The 18,537-nt window shown below is 47.1% G+C and overlaps 1 protein-coding gene across 1 annotated transcript in view; it reads left to right on the forward strand.

Moving 5' to 3' along the window:
* SPIDR (scaffold protein involved in DNA repair) overlaps nucleotides 1–18,537 on the forward strand; it is a 77,587-nt gene that overhangs the window by 43,143 nt on the left and 15,907 nt on the right. Inside the window, exons 9-10 of the mRNA XM_087825257.1 lie at nucleotides 5,409–5,604; nucleotides 7,284–7,528. Coding sequence (XP_087681383.1) covers nucleotides 5,409–5,604; nucleotides 7,284–7,528 — 441 coding nt within the window. The remainder of the gene's footprint in view (nucleotides 1–5,408; nucleotides 5,605–7,283; nucleotides 7,529–18,537) is intronic.

The following is an 18,537-nucleotide window of genomic DNA, read 5'->3' on the forward strand; positions in this document are numbered from 1 at the left end:
CCAAGTTACCTTTACATTAGACTTGGTTTTATGTAACTGAAAGAAATTTGCACGTTTAGTTGAAAAAGTATCGGTAGATTTTGAGCCTATTATCAGCAAGGAACAAGGAGCCTGCTACTTGCTACTACTTGCTGGGTGCTAAAGGAAAAATCAGAACATTTAAGACAGATTTTGTTCACAGGGAAGTTACAGCCTTCCTTTGGATAGAAGCCTTAAAAAACAGCAAACTGTCATCTAACAACAGAACGTGAACAAGATAAAATCAGGCTCCTGCCTGCATGTCGTATGGAGATGGTACATTCAGCTGCCTAGTGCTCAGAGGAACCAAGTGTGCAGAGATGAAGAAACGGTTGGCAGGATTCCCACAGCTGGCCGTGGAGGACAGCAGGGATGGTGGCACCTGAGCATCCAGGGACCCTAACAGGACCGCACTTCAAGGGACGAGAGTGAAGCAATCACACCGGGCCCGCCTTCCAGTGTCTGGGCTGACAGATAAGGAGCTTGGGAGTCATCACTCCCGTTTCCACAAGAAAAAAAAGCAGAACAAACAAAACTCAGCCAATCTTTTAGAGTCAACGGAGCTTTGAGATCACAGGGCGCACCTCTGCCCCCCAAACTGGAGAGAAATACAGGAGGGTGCAGAGAACCTCAGCTTCCCAGAGTGGACGCCGAGGAGCGAGAACACCCACTGGAGCCAGGGCCGGGGTCGAAAACCTTCAGTTGTTGGAGGCTTAGTGTGGGCAAGCTGGGGAGTTAAAAACTACATGGGGGCCAGCCGGCGTGGCCAGTGGTTGAGCGTTGGCCTAGGATCCAGGAGATCGTGGTTTGATTCCCGGTCAGGGCACATGCCTGAGTTGCAGGCTCGATCCCCAGTAGGGGTTGTGCAGGAGGCAGCCGATCATTGACTGTCATCATTGATGTTTCAACTCTCTCCCCCTCTCCCTTCCTCTGTCTGAAGTCAATAAAGATATATTAAAAAATATATATGTGTAACAAGATTAAAAAAATAAAGATATAGAACAAAAAATTATCAGATTTTTATGGAACCATAAAACACCCCAAATAGCCAAAGCAATCCTGAGAAAAAAGAAGGAAGTCAGAGGTACCACACTCCCTGACTTCAAACTTTACTACAAAGTGACAGTAGTCAAAACAGCGTGGTCTTGGCAGGAAAGCGGACACAGACCAACGGAACAGAACTGAGAGCCCAGAAATAAAACCACGTGTGTTGGCAAATAATCTTCAACAAAGGAGCCAAAAACATACAATGGGGGGAAAAAAGCCTCTTCACTAAGTAGTGCTAATGAAAACGTATCTGCGGGCCTGGTGACCTCACTAGAGCAGCCGTGGATCAGAAGGTGGGGCGGCCTCCGCCGGGCCCCCAGCGGGCTGGGTGGGGGTGTTTTCCTGAGTCACTGGGGTAGCTTGCCATGACGACGGTCGCAGGCCGATTCCCAGCCTGCCTCCCCCTTCTCTTCTCGCTCCTTTGGCCTCGTTTCGGGGAGATGGTGGGTATGATCGCGCTCTGACTGCAGGAGGAGCAGCTCCACCTGAGCCAGAAGTGTCATCTGGGACCTGGACTCCAGGCGGAGAAATTCCTGCTTTTTGTTTTCTGGGACACGTGTATTATGGTAACATATCTGGCCTTTGTGTTACTTGAAGAATGAAGGGCTGTGGTTTGTCATAAACAAATGATGCCAAAACTATATGTTATCATTTAAACGTCTAGGTGAATGTTTTTTTTAAATCTTCACCTGAGGATATTTTTTCCATTCCTTTTCAGAGACAGTGGAAGGGAGAGAGAGATAGAAAGAAACATCGATGTGAGAGAGACACATCGATTGGTTGCCCCCCCACATGCGCCCCGACCAGGGCTGGGGATGGAGCCTTCAACCCAGGTACGTGCCCTTGGCCGGAATCGAACCTGGGACCCTTCAGTCCATGGGCTGACGCTCTAACCACTGAGCCAAACGGGCCAGGGGTAGGTGAACGTTTAGGACTAAATACTGTCACAGGTAATGTAGTAGTAGGAGTAAAGCTTAGTAACTTTAGATTAGATTGCATGTGCCAACCTTGCTGCTTTTTTACTTTCTGACCCCAAAGTGCGCACCTCTAAACTATGAGTGGGTTTTTCCCCAGAAGTTCCTTTCTTAGGTATACCCTGCATTTGCCCTAAGGACACGGATAGAAATCGCTGCTCCATTCCCAGGCCAGCTCCCAAAAGTCTGTTTCACACTCATGCACCCTACGAGCTTACTGATAATGGAGCTTCACTCGCCTTAACCGCATTTAACACAAGTCCGGGGCTGGTTGTACACTCTTTGATGATACATTTCTCATTTTTTCAAAATGCATTAAGCTGCCTCATTGTTACTACGTTAAGTTGTGAGTAACCAACGCACAGAAACGAGTTGGCCGAACTCGTCCTGTGTGGCCTGAAAGCCACGCTGCATGGCTCTGCTGTAAGACCTTATGTTTTTGACCAGCATTTTTATAGAGTTGTCTCAATTTGAACTTGATGAGCCTTCGGTGTTTTACTAAAGACACCCGAGACCTTTTTAGGTAGGGAACAGACGTTTTAAGTTATGTAATCGGCTCAAGGAAGCTGGGCTTACGCTCCGGTGCTGCTGTGGGGAGGAGCGCGGCTGTGTGCGCGGCTCTGCTGTCCTTAAAGCGGGCAGCACTCGCCGTAACTTCAATACGAGTGCGTCTGTGGCGCAAGTGTAGACAGTGTGTCCTCAGCTTTTACATACCTGCGGTTAAACACAAATGATCGCTCTGGCCAGTGTGCTCAGTGGTTAGAGCGTCGGCCTGTGGGCTGAAGGGTCTCAGGCTCCATTCCGGCCGAGGCCAAGGGCTCGCACCTCGGCTGCAGGACTGGTCCCTGGCCCCGGTTGGGGCAGCGGGAGGCGACCAGTCGATGTGTGTTTCTCACATCGATGTTTCCCTCTCTCTCCCTTCCTTCCACTGCCTCTGAAAACCAATGGAAAAAATATCCTCGGGCGAAGATTAAAAAAAAACAAAACAAATTATTTTCCCCTGAAGAGGAGATGTCCTGCAGTGTCTTAACTCCAGTAGCATACCAGTAGCTAATGGGCAAATCAGGGCCACACTCAGAGCTCCTGGGTGAGGCCTGTCTTCAGAAACCCGGTCTGAACCCCGCGTCAGCCCCGGAGGGGCCGGGAGGCGGGCGCCCGTGTGCCTCGTGCTGTGTCGGGCTCTTATCTACAGATTTTAGTATCTTCTGTGGTTGCTGCTGACGTGGTTTGTTGCCGTCTCTGAGGAATGTCTGCTCTTGTTTATTCCTCTCGTTTGTCACTAGTTTGTCGTGGAGTAGTCCTGTAAACAATTCGCTGTGTAAAACTAAAGAAAATTAGAAGCAGTTTGGGCTTAAGGGGTGAAAAAGATTCTTAGGCCCCAGCAGTTCTTCGGGACGTCCTCAAGTTAGCCGCTTCCAGTCCCACACGCGTGTCCCTGGGTGCCAGGCAGCCAAGCGTGTTCTTCCTCTGACTTGCTGCTGTCCTCTTACGTCCAGCAGTTCCCTCAGGATTCTCGGTTTCCTGAAAAGCCTCCGTTTCAGCCAAGTAGCTCAAGCTATATAGGCCATTTGCCGAAAATCTCCTGGGTTTGCTCAGGGACAAAATCCAAGAAACCCAATGGAACTGCGTTTACGTATTACCCCACGTTCATTATGGCCGTCTGCTCACTACTGATACACTTTTTCTTTTTTCTACTTTCCTCATTTTCACTAGTTATCCATAATGGCCATTTATGACTTTCATTGTCAGAAAATTTTATCTTTGCTGCACTCCGGTCCCTTTATATGTAATGCATCCTGAGGTGGTTGATCTGTTCGTAAACCCACAGCAACCCCAGCATGTTGCCGCTGTAAGAGTTAGTATCTGTGCGTTTTCCTCCAGAGAAGTAAGCGTTTTGCTTAAACAGCCCCTCTCGACTCAACTGCTGTAAAATTAAACTGAGCCCATTCTTTCGTGCCTAGCGGGTGTCCTTTCTAGTATCATATTAGGGAGCTTTGGGCAGAGTTAGATCCAACCCAGCTTCTCCATTCCTGGCTCTTATAATCTTGGTAAATAATTCTGTCTCCACGTCAGTCTCCTTAACTTTAAACTTGTGAAACTAGCCCGGCTGGTGTGCTCAGTGGTTGAGCATCGACCTGTATGATCCAGGAGGTCGCTGGTTCAGTTCCCCATCAGGGCACATGACCACGTTGCGGGCTCGATCCCCAGCAGGGGGCGTGCAAGAGGCAGCCGATAGAAACTCGTCAATGTTTCTCTCTCCCTCTCCCTTCCTCTCTCTGAAATCAATAAAAACATATTTTAAAAAACAAACTTGGGAAACACAGCACGTCCTTCGTAATATGGGCATAGTGGTGCACCGAGGCGCAGGCGCAGAGCGCCCGGCAGGATGCCTGGCGTGGGACAGGTGCGTCACAGAGTCTTTGCTGAGGTTTTAGTAATGGCTTGAACAGGACATGCATTCAAATCAAGGAGGCGTGTCCCCAGGTGACACAGCATTGACGGTCGCTACGGACCGGGGCGCTGTCTCAGAAATGCAGCTAGGTGATTTTGTCACTGTGCCAGCGCCGGAAAGTGTGCTCACCCAGACCCATCTTCCCGGAGGGGAAGCCACAGTTTTCCTTAGTGCCGGGCAGCACCGCCTGCTGTGTGGAGGCCTGAGCCTTAGCGTCTCCTCAGAGCAGACGTCTGGGAGGAGCCAGGACAGCAGGTCTGTTCTGTTCCCCGACTTCTCCACGGAAACGTGAGGCATCTCGGTGACTGTGGTCCATTTCAGTGCCTTCCTCCGACATTTGATGTTAAGTTATTGGAACGATTAGAGTTGTCAGAATGTATGAAAGTTTTATTTGTAAATAGCGTTTTATTTTATGTTTTTTTATCTTTACTGTTGAAAGTATTGCAGATGCCCCCTTTCCCCACTGGCCCCTTGCGGCCCCCTTCCCGCACACCTGGCCCTGCCCCAGGCCTTCCCCACACTGTCGTCTGTCCCTGGGTTGTGCCTTATGCGTATGAGTTCTTTGGTGATGAGCTTGATAGCACTTATTTTAATGGGTGGTCCTTTGAGCTGGTTGATGGTCTTTGCTCACCCCCTGAGGCTGCTGCGGGAGTGGGAGGCTCTGATCTGAGAGCTCAGGCCCAGGCACTTAGCTGCCTTCTTCCATTAGCCCCTCTCCTGACACAGAACTTTCACTGGAAAAGTAAAGGCAGATCCATCGACAGTCGCCCTGGCGTGTGCAGGGCAGCTGTCCTCGGGCTGGCTTGGCTTGATCTGTACCTAGCAGGCAGGTCCTTGTTGTTTGTGGTCCTGATTTAGCAAGAACATAGGGGAATCCAGCTTCGCAACTGAACCGCTGTATTTTTTCCCCTTTCCAGGCAGAAGCTTATTATCCCAAATGGAAGTTGCCCTGTTATCCTGAACACTTATTTCTGTCAGAAAGTTGTTGCCAAAGAAGATTCTAGAACAACACCTGAGGTGCGCTCCTGGGACACACCCCTTCCAAGAAGAAGCATCACTTTGGCCCAGACATTTAGATTCGAGAGCCTAACAGATAATTCACCTGAAAGCCAGGTAACTCTCTGGTTTGGATGCTTTATGCTTTGTAATCCTGTTTGGAAGGGTTATAATGGAAGATGTTAACTTTCGGTTTTCCTTCAACTATTCAGCAAATATATATGTGAGAGCATCTTGTATTATTGTTATTCCCAAAGAAATTACAGTTGTTCAATATTTAGTTGTGATATTTTTATAGTACTTATCTTTTAAATTTTGTGTTTTAATCTTTATTCTAATTTATTAATATATACAAGTGCTCATTTTTTTCTGTTCTTGTTTTATAATTGTCTAAGATTTTTTGTTTAAACCTTTTATTATCAAAAATACTGCATAAACTTGAGATTGGATACTGGAGAGCATTGTTTTGGAATTTAATTGGCCCTGAGCCACGATCATCTGCCGAGATGAATATAGGGAACCACTGAACTCACTTGCCGTGGGCACAGAGTTCACTCCCGGGACCCTCCACGCTAGGTGGCTCCCAGGGCACCTGCCTCAGGCGCCAGGTTACCCGATTCAGCCCTGGACGGGATGCTGAGGCTGACAGACAGCTGAGGGAACATAAGAAAGGGAAAGGAGACACGCTTTCATCCCGCTTTGTGTGTGTGATCAAGCAGCATCTTCAGAGGAGGGTCTGGAGCCCTAGCTGCTGTGGCTCAGTTGGTTGGACCATCAACCTGTGCACCAAAAGGCGGCAGGTTCGAGTCTAGTCCAGGCACATACCCAGGCTGCGGTCCGATCCCTGGTTGGGGAGACAACTGATGTTTCTCTCTCTCTCTCTCTCATATCTAAAATCAACTTTTAAAAAACACATAGGCAATAAACTTTTAAAAAAATGAGTTTCTGGAGGGAATTATGTGAAAAAGAGGACTCTAATCGATTTAATTTTACTGTATTTAGGGTATGGCCCAGTGTATCCCTGCTTCGGGGTCATGAGCTGTTTTCAGCAGCAGCGATGATGAGGCTGCCAGGGAGCAGAGTGAGGACTGTGGCCTTTGCAGCCAGGTCTTCTGGTCCCGTCCTGCCTCCCCCACTTTGCTGTAGGTGACCTTGGGCGAGATACTTCATTTCCCTGTCAGTGTTCTTACCTGTAAAATGGTAATAACGATATAATCACCTCCTTGGTTTGCTCTGAGGTTAAATCTGTTCTGTAAGCACGGCATGTTAGGAAAAGCCCCTGGACTCGAGGAAGTACTCTGGAAGTGCTCTTTTCTTCTCATGTCTAATATTGTTGTGAAGACTGTTGGGAGGCTACGAGCATGTAGAGTGCCCGGCCTAGTGGACTGCCCACAGCAAGTCCTTAATAATATGACTGACTTTTATTAAACCCTAGTCATTCTTTTATTTTGTTTTTTAGTTTGTCCTGTGGGGATTATTACCTCATAAAAGAAACATTTTCTAAATTGCCATGAGATATTTTAATAGCAGGACTTTGTACATGTTTTCAAAGTTGCAAGATGGTCTGTGTTTCCACCAGTAGGAAACACTGTCATTTCCATGTGACTCTTACTCACCTTGCCCTCCTGCCAGTACTGGTCACCTGGCAGACATGGAGGTCTTGCTTTTTTATATTTATAGGTTTGTTTTTTATATTTATTCTCCTTTCAGTGCCCTGCATTTACATCAGAGATTACCTGAGTAGGTGCCATCATGAGCCAGATCGACAGGTGTCCCTTTGTGTCTTTCTCGGCCAGGTTATGTGTGGTCTCACCCCCACGAGGACAGACTGGACCCACAAGCATGAAGAAGCCGCACGGCCCCTCTCACCTCATGCTCCCCTGAGGGATTCTCTCCTGGAGACGGTAGAAAGCCAAGGAGCTGGCCCGGGGTCGGGAGCCGGAGTCCCGGTGGTGGTGCAGAGAGTTTACTCTCTTCCCAGCAGGAGGCAGCAGGGAGGCGGCTCCGCTGGGGCACCCAGCTCAGACCCACCTGGCGCTCGGTGAGTGTGACCGGACTCGGGTGCCTAGAGTTGCTTAGAGAAACGAGGCTGCATTCACCGTATACGTGGGTTGGTTTTCTTTGGTTTTCTTGCATCAAAACTTGGTACCAGGGTGTGACAAAGGATTCTGCCTATTTATATACAGAGTCCTACTGAAATAATTTATTTTGTTGCGTTTACTTTTACCTTTAAGGGGTCGTGTTATTGCAAGTAATACAAATACAAGAAATACTGGAAGTGTTGTAGAAAAGCCACTTAGTGTATTATCTATCGAGTTTTATGTCTCTTAAAAACCTGAGTAAGGCCCTAGCTGGTTTGGCTCAGTGGTTGGAGTGCTGGCCGGCAGACTGAGGGGTCTCGGATTCGGTTCTGGTCAGGGGCATGTACCTCGGCTGCAGGCTCGATCCCCAGCCCCGGTCGGGGTGTCTGTGGGAGGCAACCAGTCGGTGTGTCTCTTTCACATCCATGTTTCTCTCTCTCCCGCTTACCACTCTTTCTGCAAAGCAATGGAAAAAATATCCATGAGTGAGGATTTAAATAAATAAGTAAGAACTCCGCATAAGTGAACGGCACTTAGTGAGCCTGGAGACGAGCCCTAGAGGACACTGCTGTAACCTCTACCAGTGTCGTGCGGCCTCGCAGGGCTCCTGCGAAGACGTCAGCGTTGGATGTCTGCTCCGTCCGGTGAGGTGGCCACTGACTACATATGCTTGTTGAGCACTTGGCTGGTGGGACCGAGGAATTATAAGTTTTATTTAATTTTAATTAACCTATTTTAAGTAGCTGCACGTGTGCCTGGTGGCTGCCTTGTGGACAGGGCAGCTAGGTGAACACATGTAAACACAGGCCAACATGGGGTTCAGAGAACTACGCTCATAGGAACTGAGTGTAGGATGCCATCTCTTCTACTCAGGTTTAGACCCTTCCCGGTTTTACATTTGCTCAAATAGCTTTCGACACACTGTTGACTGGAGAGTTTGTTTGTTTATGTCAGAGCCGTGGCGTAACCGTCTGAGGTTGTCTGTCTTTCTGTGTTAAGTTGCCTTGGAGTGATACGGACTTAAAACAGGAGAGAATTTAAAGAGTAGATGCCGGTTCGTCAGTCGTCGTTTCTACCTACTCTTAATAGGAGAACGTGGCAGATGTGATAATCAACAGCCCTGCTCCCTTAGCGGCGCCCGATGCTGTTGGGAAGGAGCGCCGGGAAGCGCCGTGTGGATTGCGAGTCCTCTTCGCACGCTGGCGCTCGGATGAAAGCACTGAATCCCAAACGTCCCCTTCAGTGTGGAGCTAGAGGACGTTTCTTTTGGGTTTTGGAAAAATGCTATTTCTGTCTGTGTGTGTGTGTGTGTGAAATCCATCATACCGGCTTTAAGGTTTTTACCATGGCCCGGGCTGTGGGCCTGTCTTGTACCCTTTGATGTGAATCTGTGAGTCTGCATAGAGTCGTCTGGGACAGTTATGGTTAGACAGCGGTTTCGTGTGCTTTCTGTGGTGTGTACCCAGTGTTCGGTTTTGGGGAAGGTACAGTGAGTAAGCCAGGCAGTGGGGATCCTGGTAAAGCTTTCCCAGACCAGCACACACAGCACATGCTCTGGGTTGATGGGGACACGGGGACTGAGTCACGAGGATGGGAAGGCAAGGTGAAACTGCCAGCGAGGTTCTTCCTGATGAGTCATCACGACCGCACGCACTCGAGGTGGTTCCTCCGGCTCCTTCAGTGGTCCTTGTTGTGCTTGCGGTACCTGTTGAGCAGGTGGATTGCTGTCAGGGTCCCCATCGTGGACACTTTGGACTCGCCCCTTAGAACACACCCTGGGACGTGGGACGGGACTGTGCTCGTGGTGGATTGAGGGAAGGCCAGGCATGAGCCTCAAAACGAGAAAATGGTCGTTACATGTAATGAAACCTATTGTGTGTGGTGTGTCTTTTGTTCAGGTGAGGTTGTGTGATGCTGGAGCCAGAGCCCCATTTTACAGATGAGCAAACTCAGCCTCAGAGAGGTTCTTATTTGCTGACAGTTACTTTGGTGGACAAAAAGGGAAACAGTGAGATATAGAATCCCAAAATGACAGGGCTGTAGGGAATGTTGATGCCACAAAGGGAGAAAATTGAGTTGGAACCAAGCTGTGTTTAGCGTAAGGCAGGCTCAGAAATCAAGTAATTCTGGGGCAGGAGAAGGGAAGGTGCCATCCATGGGAGAATTAAATGGACTGTGTAGGAAAATGAACTTTTGGACAGAGGGCCATAGCATTTGGCCTCGGGTTTGAGGACAAGGCCTCTGAGATACTTTTTGAGTACAAAAAATCCTACTGTGTAACTGATAAATAATATTTTCTGGCTTCATTTGCTACAATAAACATCAGGCTCTCCAGCTTACAAATCACATTAATATAGACGGAAAATTATACTTAACCCTCTACTAATTCTCTGCGAATGTAATATAAAGAAAAACATACTAAGTTAATGCCTTTGAGAATTACTTAACAATGTCTTCTAACGTAGACTTTTTATGCACACACATGTACTGTGCGTGTAAGAGAAACATCACTGGAAGTCTCAGGTACATGCCTTGGAAGATCACTTTCTTTTCTGCTTGCAGTTTCTATCTATAACTTCTGTTTTTAAATTTTTTTATTATTACTGATTTCAGACAGAGGAAGGGGGAGGGAGAGAGAGAGAGAGAAACATCGGTGATGAGAGTCATTGATCGGCTGCCCCTTCCGTACCCCCCACTGGGGATGGAGCCCGCAACCCGGGCCTGTGCCCCACCGGGAATCGAACTGTGACCTCCAGGTTCATAGGTTGATTCTCAGCCCCTGAGCCACACTGGCCAGGCTAAGGTGTTTTTCCCCTCTGCCTTCTTTCAGTATTTTTTCTTCTTTCTTTGGTAATTTGAAAATGATGTAGCTACATGTGGGTGTTTTGTGTTGTTTTGCTTTGTGCATTGGTTTTGCTTGTTCTCTGAGCTTCTGGATCTGTGGTTCGGTGTCTGACAGGACGTTGCTTGGAAGGTGGAGATGCAGATGGTGACAGGACCCCCGGGTGGATTGTTCGTTGCACAGGCAGGTGGAAGTCCAGGCCTGGAGCCCCGGGAGTGGTGGTGACGACACAGGAATTACCCCTGCACTGCAGTCGGTGTCTCAGCCAGAGTGTCAGCACTGCCTGTCAAGGCCGAACCTTTCAGACGGCCGAGCACCCGCAGCCTATTTAGCAGCCTGAGAAAATGCCAGAGTAAGTCCCTGCATTTTCAGCTGATGCTGCGAGTAACCTCATACATTACAAGGCTGAGCTAGATCAAAACTCACGATGTTATGAATAACGCAGGCACCCTGTTCCTTTCATTCTTGGTCATGTTCATTTAGCCACGTCCAGCACAAGACGGAGCAGAGAAACAGCTGTGGGACCAGAACACAGGTTCTTCACGCCACCCAGAAGTGTGGTCTGAGGCAGGCTAGGGCTCTCCGAGCTTCAGGGCATCACTTGTGAGATGAAAGGATGGGAGAAAATCACTGCGGTCTCTTCCAGCAGCGACTCAAAGTCTGAATGTTTTATGTAGCTGTGTAAAGAATTAAAATAGTGATCATTCCTTTATCAGAAGATTGCTTCATCTTAGAAAGTAAGTCACTCAATAAATTATTTACACTTAAGAATTTAGACTATCTGAATGTATTTATCTCAGAGGTAACGATACATTTTCATAACAGAAACCCAAGTACTCAGTGTGTGTGCCTGTGCGTGCGTAAGAAATTGCTGAAAGTATTCTAGCTGTGCTTTTGAAAATGTTCTCTGCTCCCTACTTGCTAGAGAACTAAATCCAAGACCGTCTGGAAAATTGGCCTCGTGGGCTGATGGATCATGCGATCCCTGCCCTCCCCCCTCGGTGCTCAGAGTCCCTGCACACTCTGTTCAGTAAACAACTTCTGAGAGCCGCCCGGTTCATTCACACTGTTTGGAAAGCGCCTTCGCTGTGTGGCTCTGACTTACTGGCTGGAGTGGAGAGGGAGCATTTCTGTTTTCATGGTTCTTTTTATAGCGTTGAACCAGCTGTAGCTGGTTAACGTGGACCTGGCGCCTGCTCGCGTGCAGGTCTCTAGCAGGGTGAAGGGCTCCTGGTGCAGGGCTGGTTCCTCCCAGCCGCTGCGGGTGGTGACCCAGATGGCTGCTGGAATGCGGGAGCCTCCTGGTGCCATTCCCGCCCGTCCTTGAAAACAGACAGGGACTCCAAAATATAGGCAGCTTTCCTTATTAAACTAGCCATCCTTGCAAAGAGAAAAAACACCAGCCATCCTTCCTGGCCCGTGCTCCCCTGGGTGACTCTTTCAGGGAGCGCTGTGATGCCTTCCCACCTGTGCGTTAAAACTCAGGAGGAGAAGCTGGTTTTCCTTCGGCCACAGCACAGACTCATCTCGTGGGGCAGCGATTCTCAACCGCGCGCCGCAAGCATTTCTAAATTTCTAAAACGTGCGGTACCTGTTTAGTCAGGGGCACTGACCTCTTTCCCCTGAGATTGTCAAATAGAGCAATGACGACAGCCACCAAAACAGTAGCCGGCCAACGTGAATCAAAATTACACCTTCTTGTGTGTGTGTCAGATCGGCAAAAAATATGTTTTTGGTGTGCCGCAGAAATTTAGTAATTAGTTTATGTGCCATGAGCTGGAAAAGGTTGAAAATCACCGTTGCAGGGGGTAGAAGTAACTCGCCCAACCATGTGTGAATCAGTTAAACAACTGTTGATATTGCTGTAGCGCTTCGTGGGTTGAACTCTGACTCAAGGCAAATTTAACTTTTTAAGAATCATGAATAGGTAGAAATGAATGTGTATTAGAAAAATGGAAACGGGAGATGAAGAGCATTTTGATTCATGGTTCGTGCTGTGTGTGCTCTTTTGCACCACATCAGGACCTACTTAACATCCAGTGGCCCATTTGTACTGGGATTTTTTGTTTGTTTGTTTTCAGCAGTTTATTAAATCTGTTGGGATGGCAGTGGTTGATATGAACATAGGTTTCAGGTGTGGGTTTCTGTAACAAGACCTGTATGTTGCTCTTTGGGCCCACCACCCAAAGTCATGTCTTAATTTGTACTGTTTTTTTGATGAGCTGATGTTTAGTGAAGTCTCATCAAGGCATTTAGATGATGTCAGCCTGAAACATCCATTATAAACTCCCTATCAAAATATTCATTTAAGTTTGGGTATAAAATAATTATTTTATTGGAGGTTATAAAAGAATGATTTTAAAAATTCTTATTTTCCTTATGGAATGAATCTTTCCCTCTTATGATAAAAATCTTGGTTTCTTTGAAGCACATACTGGGATAAACTGGAACAGAACTGGTGGCATCCATATCAGGCTTATAATAATATTTAACCAGGCCCGAGTGGCTCAGTGGTTGAGAGTTGACCTGTTAACCAGGAGGTCAGGGTTCGATTCCTGGTCCGGGCACATGCCCGGGTTGTGGGCTCGATCCCCAGCAGGGGGCGTGCAGGAGGCAGCCGATCAGTGACTCTCTCATCATTGATGTTTCTCTCTACCCCTCCCTCTCCCTTCCTCTCTCTGAAGTCAGTAATAAAACACACACGTATTTATATGGAACTTACACCGTGACAAACCAAGTCTTTCTAAATACAGAGTCTAGAATTCAGCCATTACCTTGGGATGATCTGACCGAACTGAAGGGCCAAATGTTTCATTGTTTTAGATTAGTTAAGTGGTGATAACATGAGCATTTACAGTATTATTTTAAAATTGGCCCTGTGAGGTTTTAAGGCAGAACTGAATGTACTGCCAGATATTTTGCAGGAGTCACAGATGTGAAAGAGAATTTTGCACACCCCCCCCACAGCACCCAAACGGAACATATTTTGAGTTAAACCCTTTGGAATGGACTATTTTTTTTTAATGGCAGGGGTGTAAGAAAGATTTTTTTCATTACATACCATAAAGTATTTACAGTTTAATTCAGATGTGACATGTCTTTTACTGTGATTGACTCTACTGATAGTGAAACACCAAATCGAACGACCATCCCATCTTTGTCAGACAGACAGCCAAGTTCTGCCTCCTTTAAAATGTGCGAGTTAACATCTGGTACCTAGCATGGGCCAGGCTTGGCAAAACTCAGAATCCAAGCAGCATTGCTCAGTGTTACTCTCTTTCACTATCTGTGCTCACAGCTCATCCTGTGCATCAAAAAATGTGACCATTTAAATGACAGCCTGGTTCATTAGTATTTTTAGTGTAATTTTAAATGATAAAAACAATATAGTGACATCTATAGAAAGTTTCAAAATTTGCACAAATAGAAAAGGTATTCTAATTCCACTCCTTATATAATCATTTTATATACTATCTTATAGGTTGTTTGTTTTTTTAAAATAATATTTCTTTGAAGTTGAAATCATGAAACATTTTGTTCTTAGCCCAGAGAATGTCCCTAAACTATAATATTCTTTACTCCCTCAGTCCACAGTTTCAGTTTGACTCAGGAAGAGAAAGAGGGGGACTTGGTGGGGAACCTAAGATGTGCCAGGTGTTTGTGTCTTTTGATTGTTTGAGGAATTAATGAATGAAAGCCTCCGTGCAGTGCCTGCCGGGCTCTCTGCATGCACAGCAGTGATGGGAAAGGCCAGCACCTGGAAGAGGGGGCTGTGCGTTTTCTCATTGCTGAGGTGGCAGGAGGCTGACCGTTCATCTCAGGCTGAGCTGGAACTAACTGGAAGCCCGGTTTGTCTGCCTCGGAGCATTTAAAGCCAACAACGGTGCAGGCACTTTGCTTTGATAAATGTTAGCGGCCAAGTTATTTGACATTCTGTGGCTCAGTAGAACAGTGACCAGTGAGCGCCACTGCTCATAGAGTAAGAATGGTTGTGCTCATTCACTAGTGGAACCTGCACTGCCACAGATAATAGTAAGGACACAAATAACATTTTCATGTGAAGCATGAGCAGTTACTGTCAGCATCACCTGTAAAGAACCCAGCTGTCGAAACAGGTGTCTTTAATCAGGTGTCTGGGAAGTTAATGACATTGTATCTTGATGTCTGAAACACATTTTTAACCAAAAAGTCATCTATTTGATAATCTGAAAATTGCTTAGACTCTTTGATGAAGAAAGGAAGCATTATTAAGTGTAAACAATAAAATGTGTATCTCCAGGACATGGGAATTCTTAACAAAAGGTCCTGTTAAAATGTGTCATTCATTTTCTGTTTTGTGAAAACATAATCAATTTCCTTTAAAATGTGTAAATAGCCCTGGCTGGTTGCTCAGTGATTAGAGCATGGGCCCGCGGACTGAAGGGTCCCGGGTTCAGTTCATACCTTGGTTGTAGGCTTGATCCCCAGCCCCTGGTCAAGGTGCGGGTGGGAGGCAACCAATCGGTGTGTGTCCCTCACATCGATGTCTCTCTCTCCCTCTCTCTCTCCCACTCTCTGTGAAAAGCAATGGAAAAAATATCCTCGGGTGAGGGTTAACAAAAAAATAAAAGCACCGGGAGAGGTCCTTTTGGCGATGGAACTGTTCGGTATCTTGACTGGGGGTGGTGATGGCTATGGACAGTGGTTTTCAACCTTCATCTTATGGCACATAAACTAATTGTGAAAATTCTGCGGTACACCAAAAAAAAAAAAAAAAAAATACTGTGTTTTTTGTTGATCTGACAAAAAATAGGTATAATTTTGACTCATTCACGCTAGACGGCTGTTGTGTTGGCTGTTATTTTTTTATTTGACAATTCAAGGGAAAAGAGGTCAGTGCCCCTGACTAAATAGGTATCACGTAGGTTTTAAAAATTCTTGCAGCACACCGGTTGAAAATCGTGGGCAGAGGATCCTACACAGGTGATACAACTTTACAGCGCTAAATAGGCGTGCGCGCCCACACGTACAAGTAAAACGAGAGAAATCTGAGTAATGGTGGTGGCTGTGTCCATTCAGCAGCCTGGCGGTGCTGCTGTGCTGTGTTCTGCTGGAACACAGTGCACAGTCCGGGGAGATGGGCAATGCGTACATAGGATCTCTGACATAGCTTACAGCTGTGCGTGAACCTCTCAGGATACTTTAATTATCTGTTATTCTCTCAGTAGATATTTCTATTAATAAAAATGGGTAATAACAGCTATCTTTGAAAACTTGTTCTACAGGCAAAGTTCCAGCAACATGTAAAATGCACTCTCCCTGCTCTCGGGCACAGGCTTAGCGTTGTCTTCCTGAGCAGTGACCGCAAGGCCCCGGATGGCACAGCTGTGTCAGCTCTTTCACTGCGTCTTCCTTCAAGACCAGCTCCAGCAGGGGGTTGTTTGGGTTTGGTTCGGTTAATTTCAGCAAAGTATTTTCCAGAAATAGAGAGGATGTATCTGTGTAGAAAAGGCCCGTCTCAGACTTCTTGAAATCCTTTTAGTTAAGTCACTTTTAAGCAAAGAGAGATTTCCTTATTTCTTCCGGTTCTCTGATATTACAAAGTTTACATGGCACACTTTTATTTTTAGCAAAGAGAAAGTATGATTTTTTAAATGAATAAAAAACACATTTCTGGGTAGTAGAGACAACCCTGTTAACATCCCGTCATGTTAAAAAGATAAACAGCGGGATTAACTGTTTACTTTAGGAGCTCAGTCGGCTGTTTTTCGGGAGAACGCAATGTCCTGCAGTATCGGTTTCCTGTCTGCCCCGTGGCCGGTGCAGTGGGAAGGCCTCCGCCCACTAGCCCTCCACGCTCCCCTCCCTCCCTCCTTCCTCTGAGCTTCTCCTCCCGCTTCATGGTCAGACTCCTCTTCTCCCTGCGCTCCCTCCCCTCCTTCGCTCTTGCTTTTCCCCTCACTTAATCTAATTTCTCCTGTTTCTTCCTTAAGCTGAGGCCCAGTCAGAGATTATAACCTGGAGCGAAAGCTCCGTGTTGATCTTTAGAGGCTGCTCAAGTTGACACTGACCTAGAATAAAACAGCCGGGACTGACTGATTCTGGGAATTCTTGGTGGACTGCTAAGAACTGCTCTCTTAGCTCGTGTAAACATCCCACGTGGTCACCGAGATCTCCTCTTCCAGTGTACACGCACACCCGCAGACACACACACAAACACACCCACAGACACACAAACACACAGACACACACGCAAACACACCCGCAGACACACACAGACACAAACACACGCAAACACCCACAGACACACACACACACGCAAACACACCCACAGACACAGAGACACACGTGCAAACACACATGCAGACACAGACACGCAGCCATACACACACCCACACACAGATACATACACACATGCACACAGACACACACATCGGTTGTTTCTCTTTCCTCGTGTATCTGTGAAATTGAGTTAGTGATTGAAAGGGGAAAATGAATATTCTTTTGAAAAGTTGGGGAGGAGCATTTAAAACTTCAAAGGAGTTAAAACTCCCTCCACAAATCAACAGCTTTCCTTTTCTTACTCCTTGCGCCCTGTCCTGTTGCTTTTACAGGTCCGTGTGTGTGCTTTTTGGATTTTTAAAGTACCCTGTGCTGAGCATGTGATAGAAGCTGGTAAGAGAGAGGAGAAAACACTCTTGAAGACAAATATTAACTCGTAGTGGACTTTTATACGTCCAGCGTGATATGACTGGCTGCACAGTGGACCCCTTATCTGTGTTATTTTATGTTGCTGGGAATGTGCTGAGGAATGTGGTTTCACTTGGCACAGATCTCACTCTGTTCTTCCAACGCGATGCAGGCCTCGCCCTCATGGCTCAGAAACGCGCAGAGTCCGAGGCCTGCCCAGTGTTTCCTAGCGGCTGAAGCAGAGGAGATTCTGCTACAATGCTGTGCCTTGAACCACTTTTGACGGCTGCCGTATTTTCCCAGCTGGGATGGGCAGAGCCTGGCTGCTGGGGGCGGGGCAAGCCGAAGACACTGGCTGTTTGAATGATTCCTTACTGCTTTACCCTACAAACAGCTGCGGTAGCTGGAAGATGAAGGCCGCATGGCGAGGCCGGCCACGGATTGGTTCCTGTGTGACCGTGCCGTTCCTGTGCGGGGTGTGCGCTGTGGAGCACCTCTCTAAGCCCCTCTAACCAAGCAGATCACCCTTTCCATAAAGGTGCGCACACCTGCTGGTAGACTCACCAGAGTCGGAGAAAATCACCTTTTTGTCATCTAATAACATTTGTAACAAAGTAAATTTTGCGCCCAGCTAGCATGGCTCAGTGGTTGAGGGTCGACCCATGAACCAGGAGGTCACGGTTTGATTCCCGGTCAGGGCACAGGCCCGGGTTTCGGGCTCGATCCCCGGCAGGGGCGTGCAGGAGGCAGCCGGTCAGTGACTCTCATCATGGATGTTTCCATCTCTCCCTCTCCCTGCCTCTCTCTGAAAGCAATAAAGATACATTTTTTAAAAAAAATATAAAGAACCTTGTGAAACCTATTCCGTGGGTCTGCAGCCCTCTGTGCCTCCCCACACCTGTTACACTTCCGTTACACGACTTGGTGATTTTGTACTTGTTTCATTTATTGTGTTCAAGCAAATTAAGACTTCTTTTAGCGGGGAAAAGAACAGCTCACACTTAAGTCTACAAATTTAGAATGGGAAGTTTTCAAATACTCTCGAAACTTACAAATAATGGCCAACAACCCGAGTCTTACACAGCACATGCTGAACACCCAGAAGGTCTTTATTCCTGATGGACGTAAACAGAAGAAACCAGTGGAAGACTGACTTCTGACAGCAGAGTGAGGGCAGACAGTAGGTCCTCTCCCGAAAAAAAATTTTAACTGGAGAACACTATAAAAAACACACACCACACAATCATTTGAATCCTCCAGAAATTGTCTTCAGGGCATATAGCAAATGGAGAAACATTCCCCCAGTGGAATTGAGAAAATCTACTAAATCTCAGTAAAAGCAACGCGCATGTGGCCCTGGAGCCGTGGCCCACTCCCCAGCCAACCAGACCGTCCTGTGGAGCCTGCTCGGGGCTCTCTCCACAAAGGGCCGTCCAGAAGATGGCCCCTCTTGCCTCC

Source organism: Miniopterus natalensis, chromosome 16 (assembly GCF_054644295.1).
Source record: "Miniopterus natalensis isolate mMinNat1 chromosome 16, mMinNat1.hap1, whole genome shotgun sequence".
In the NCBI taxonomy this organism is placed as follows: domain Eukaryota; kingdom Metazoa; phylum Chordata; class Mammalia; order Chiroptera; family Miniopteridae; genus Miniopterus; species Miniopterus natalensis.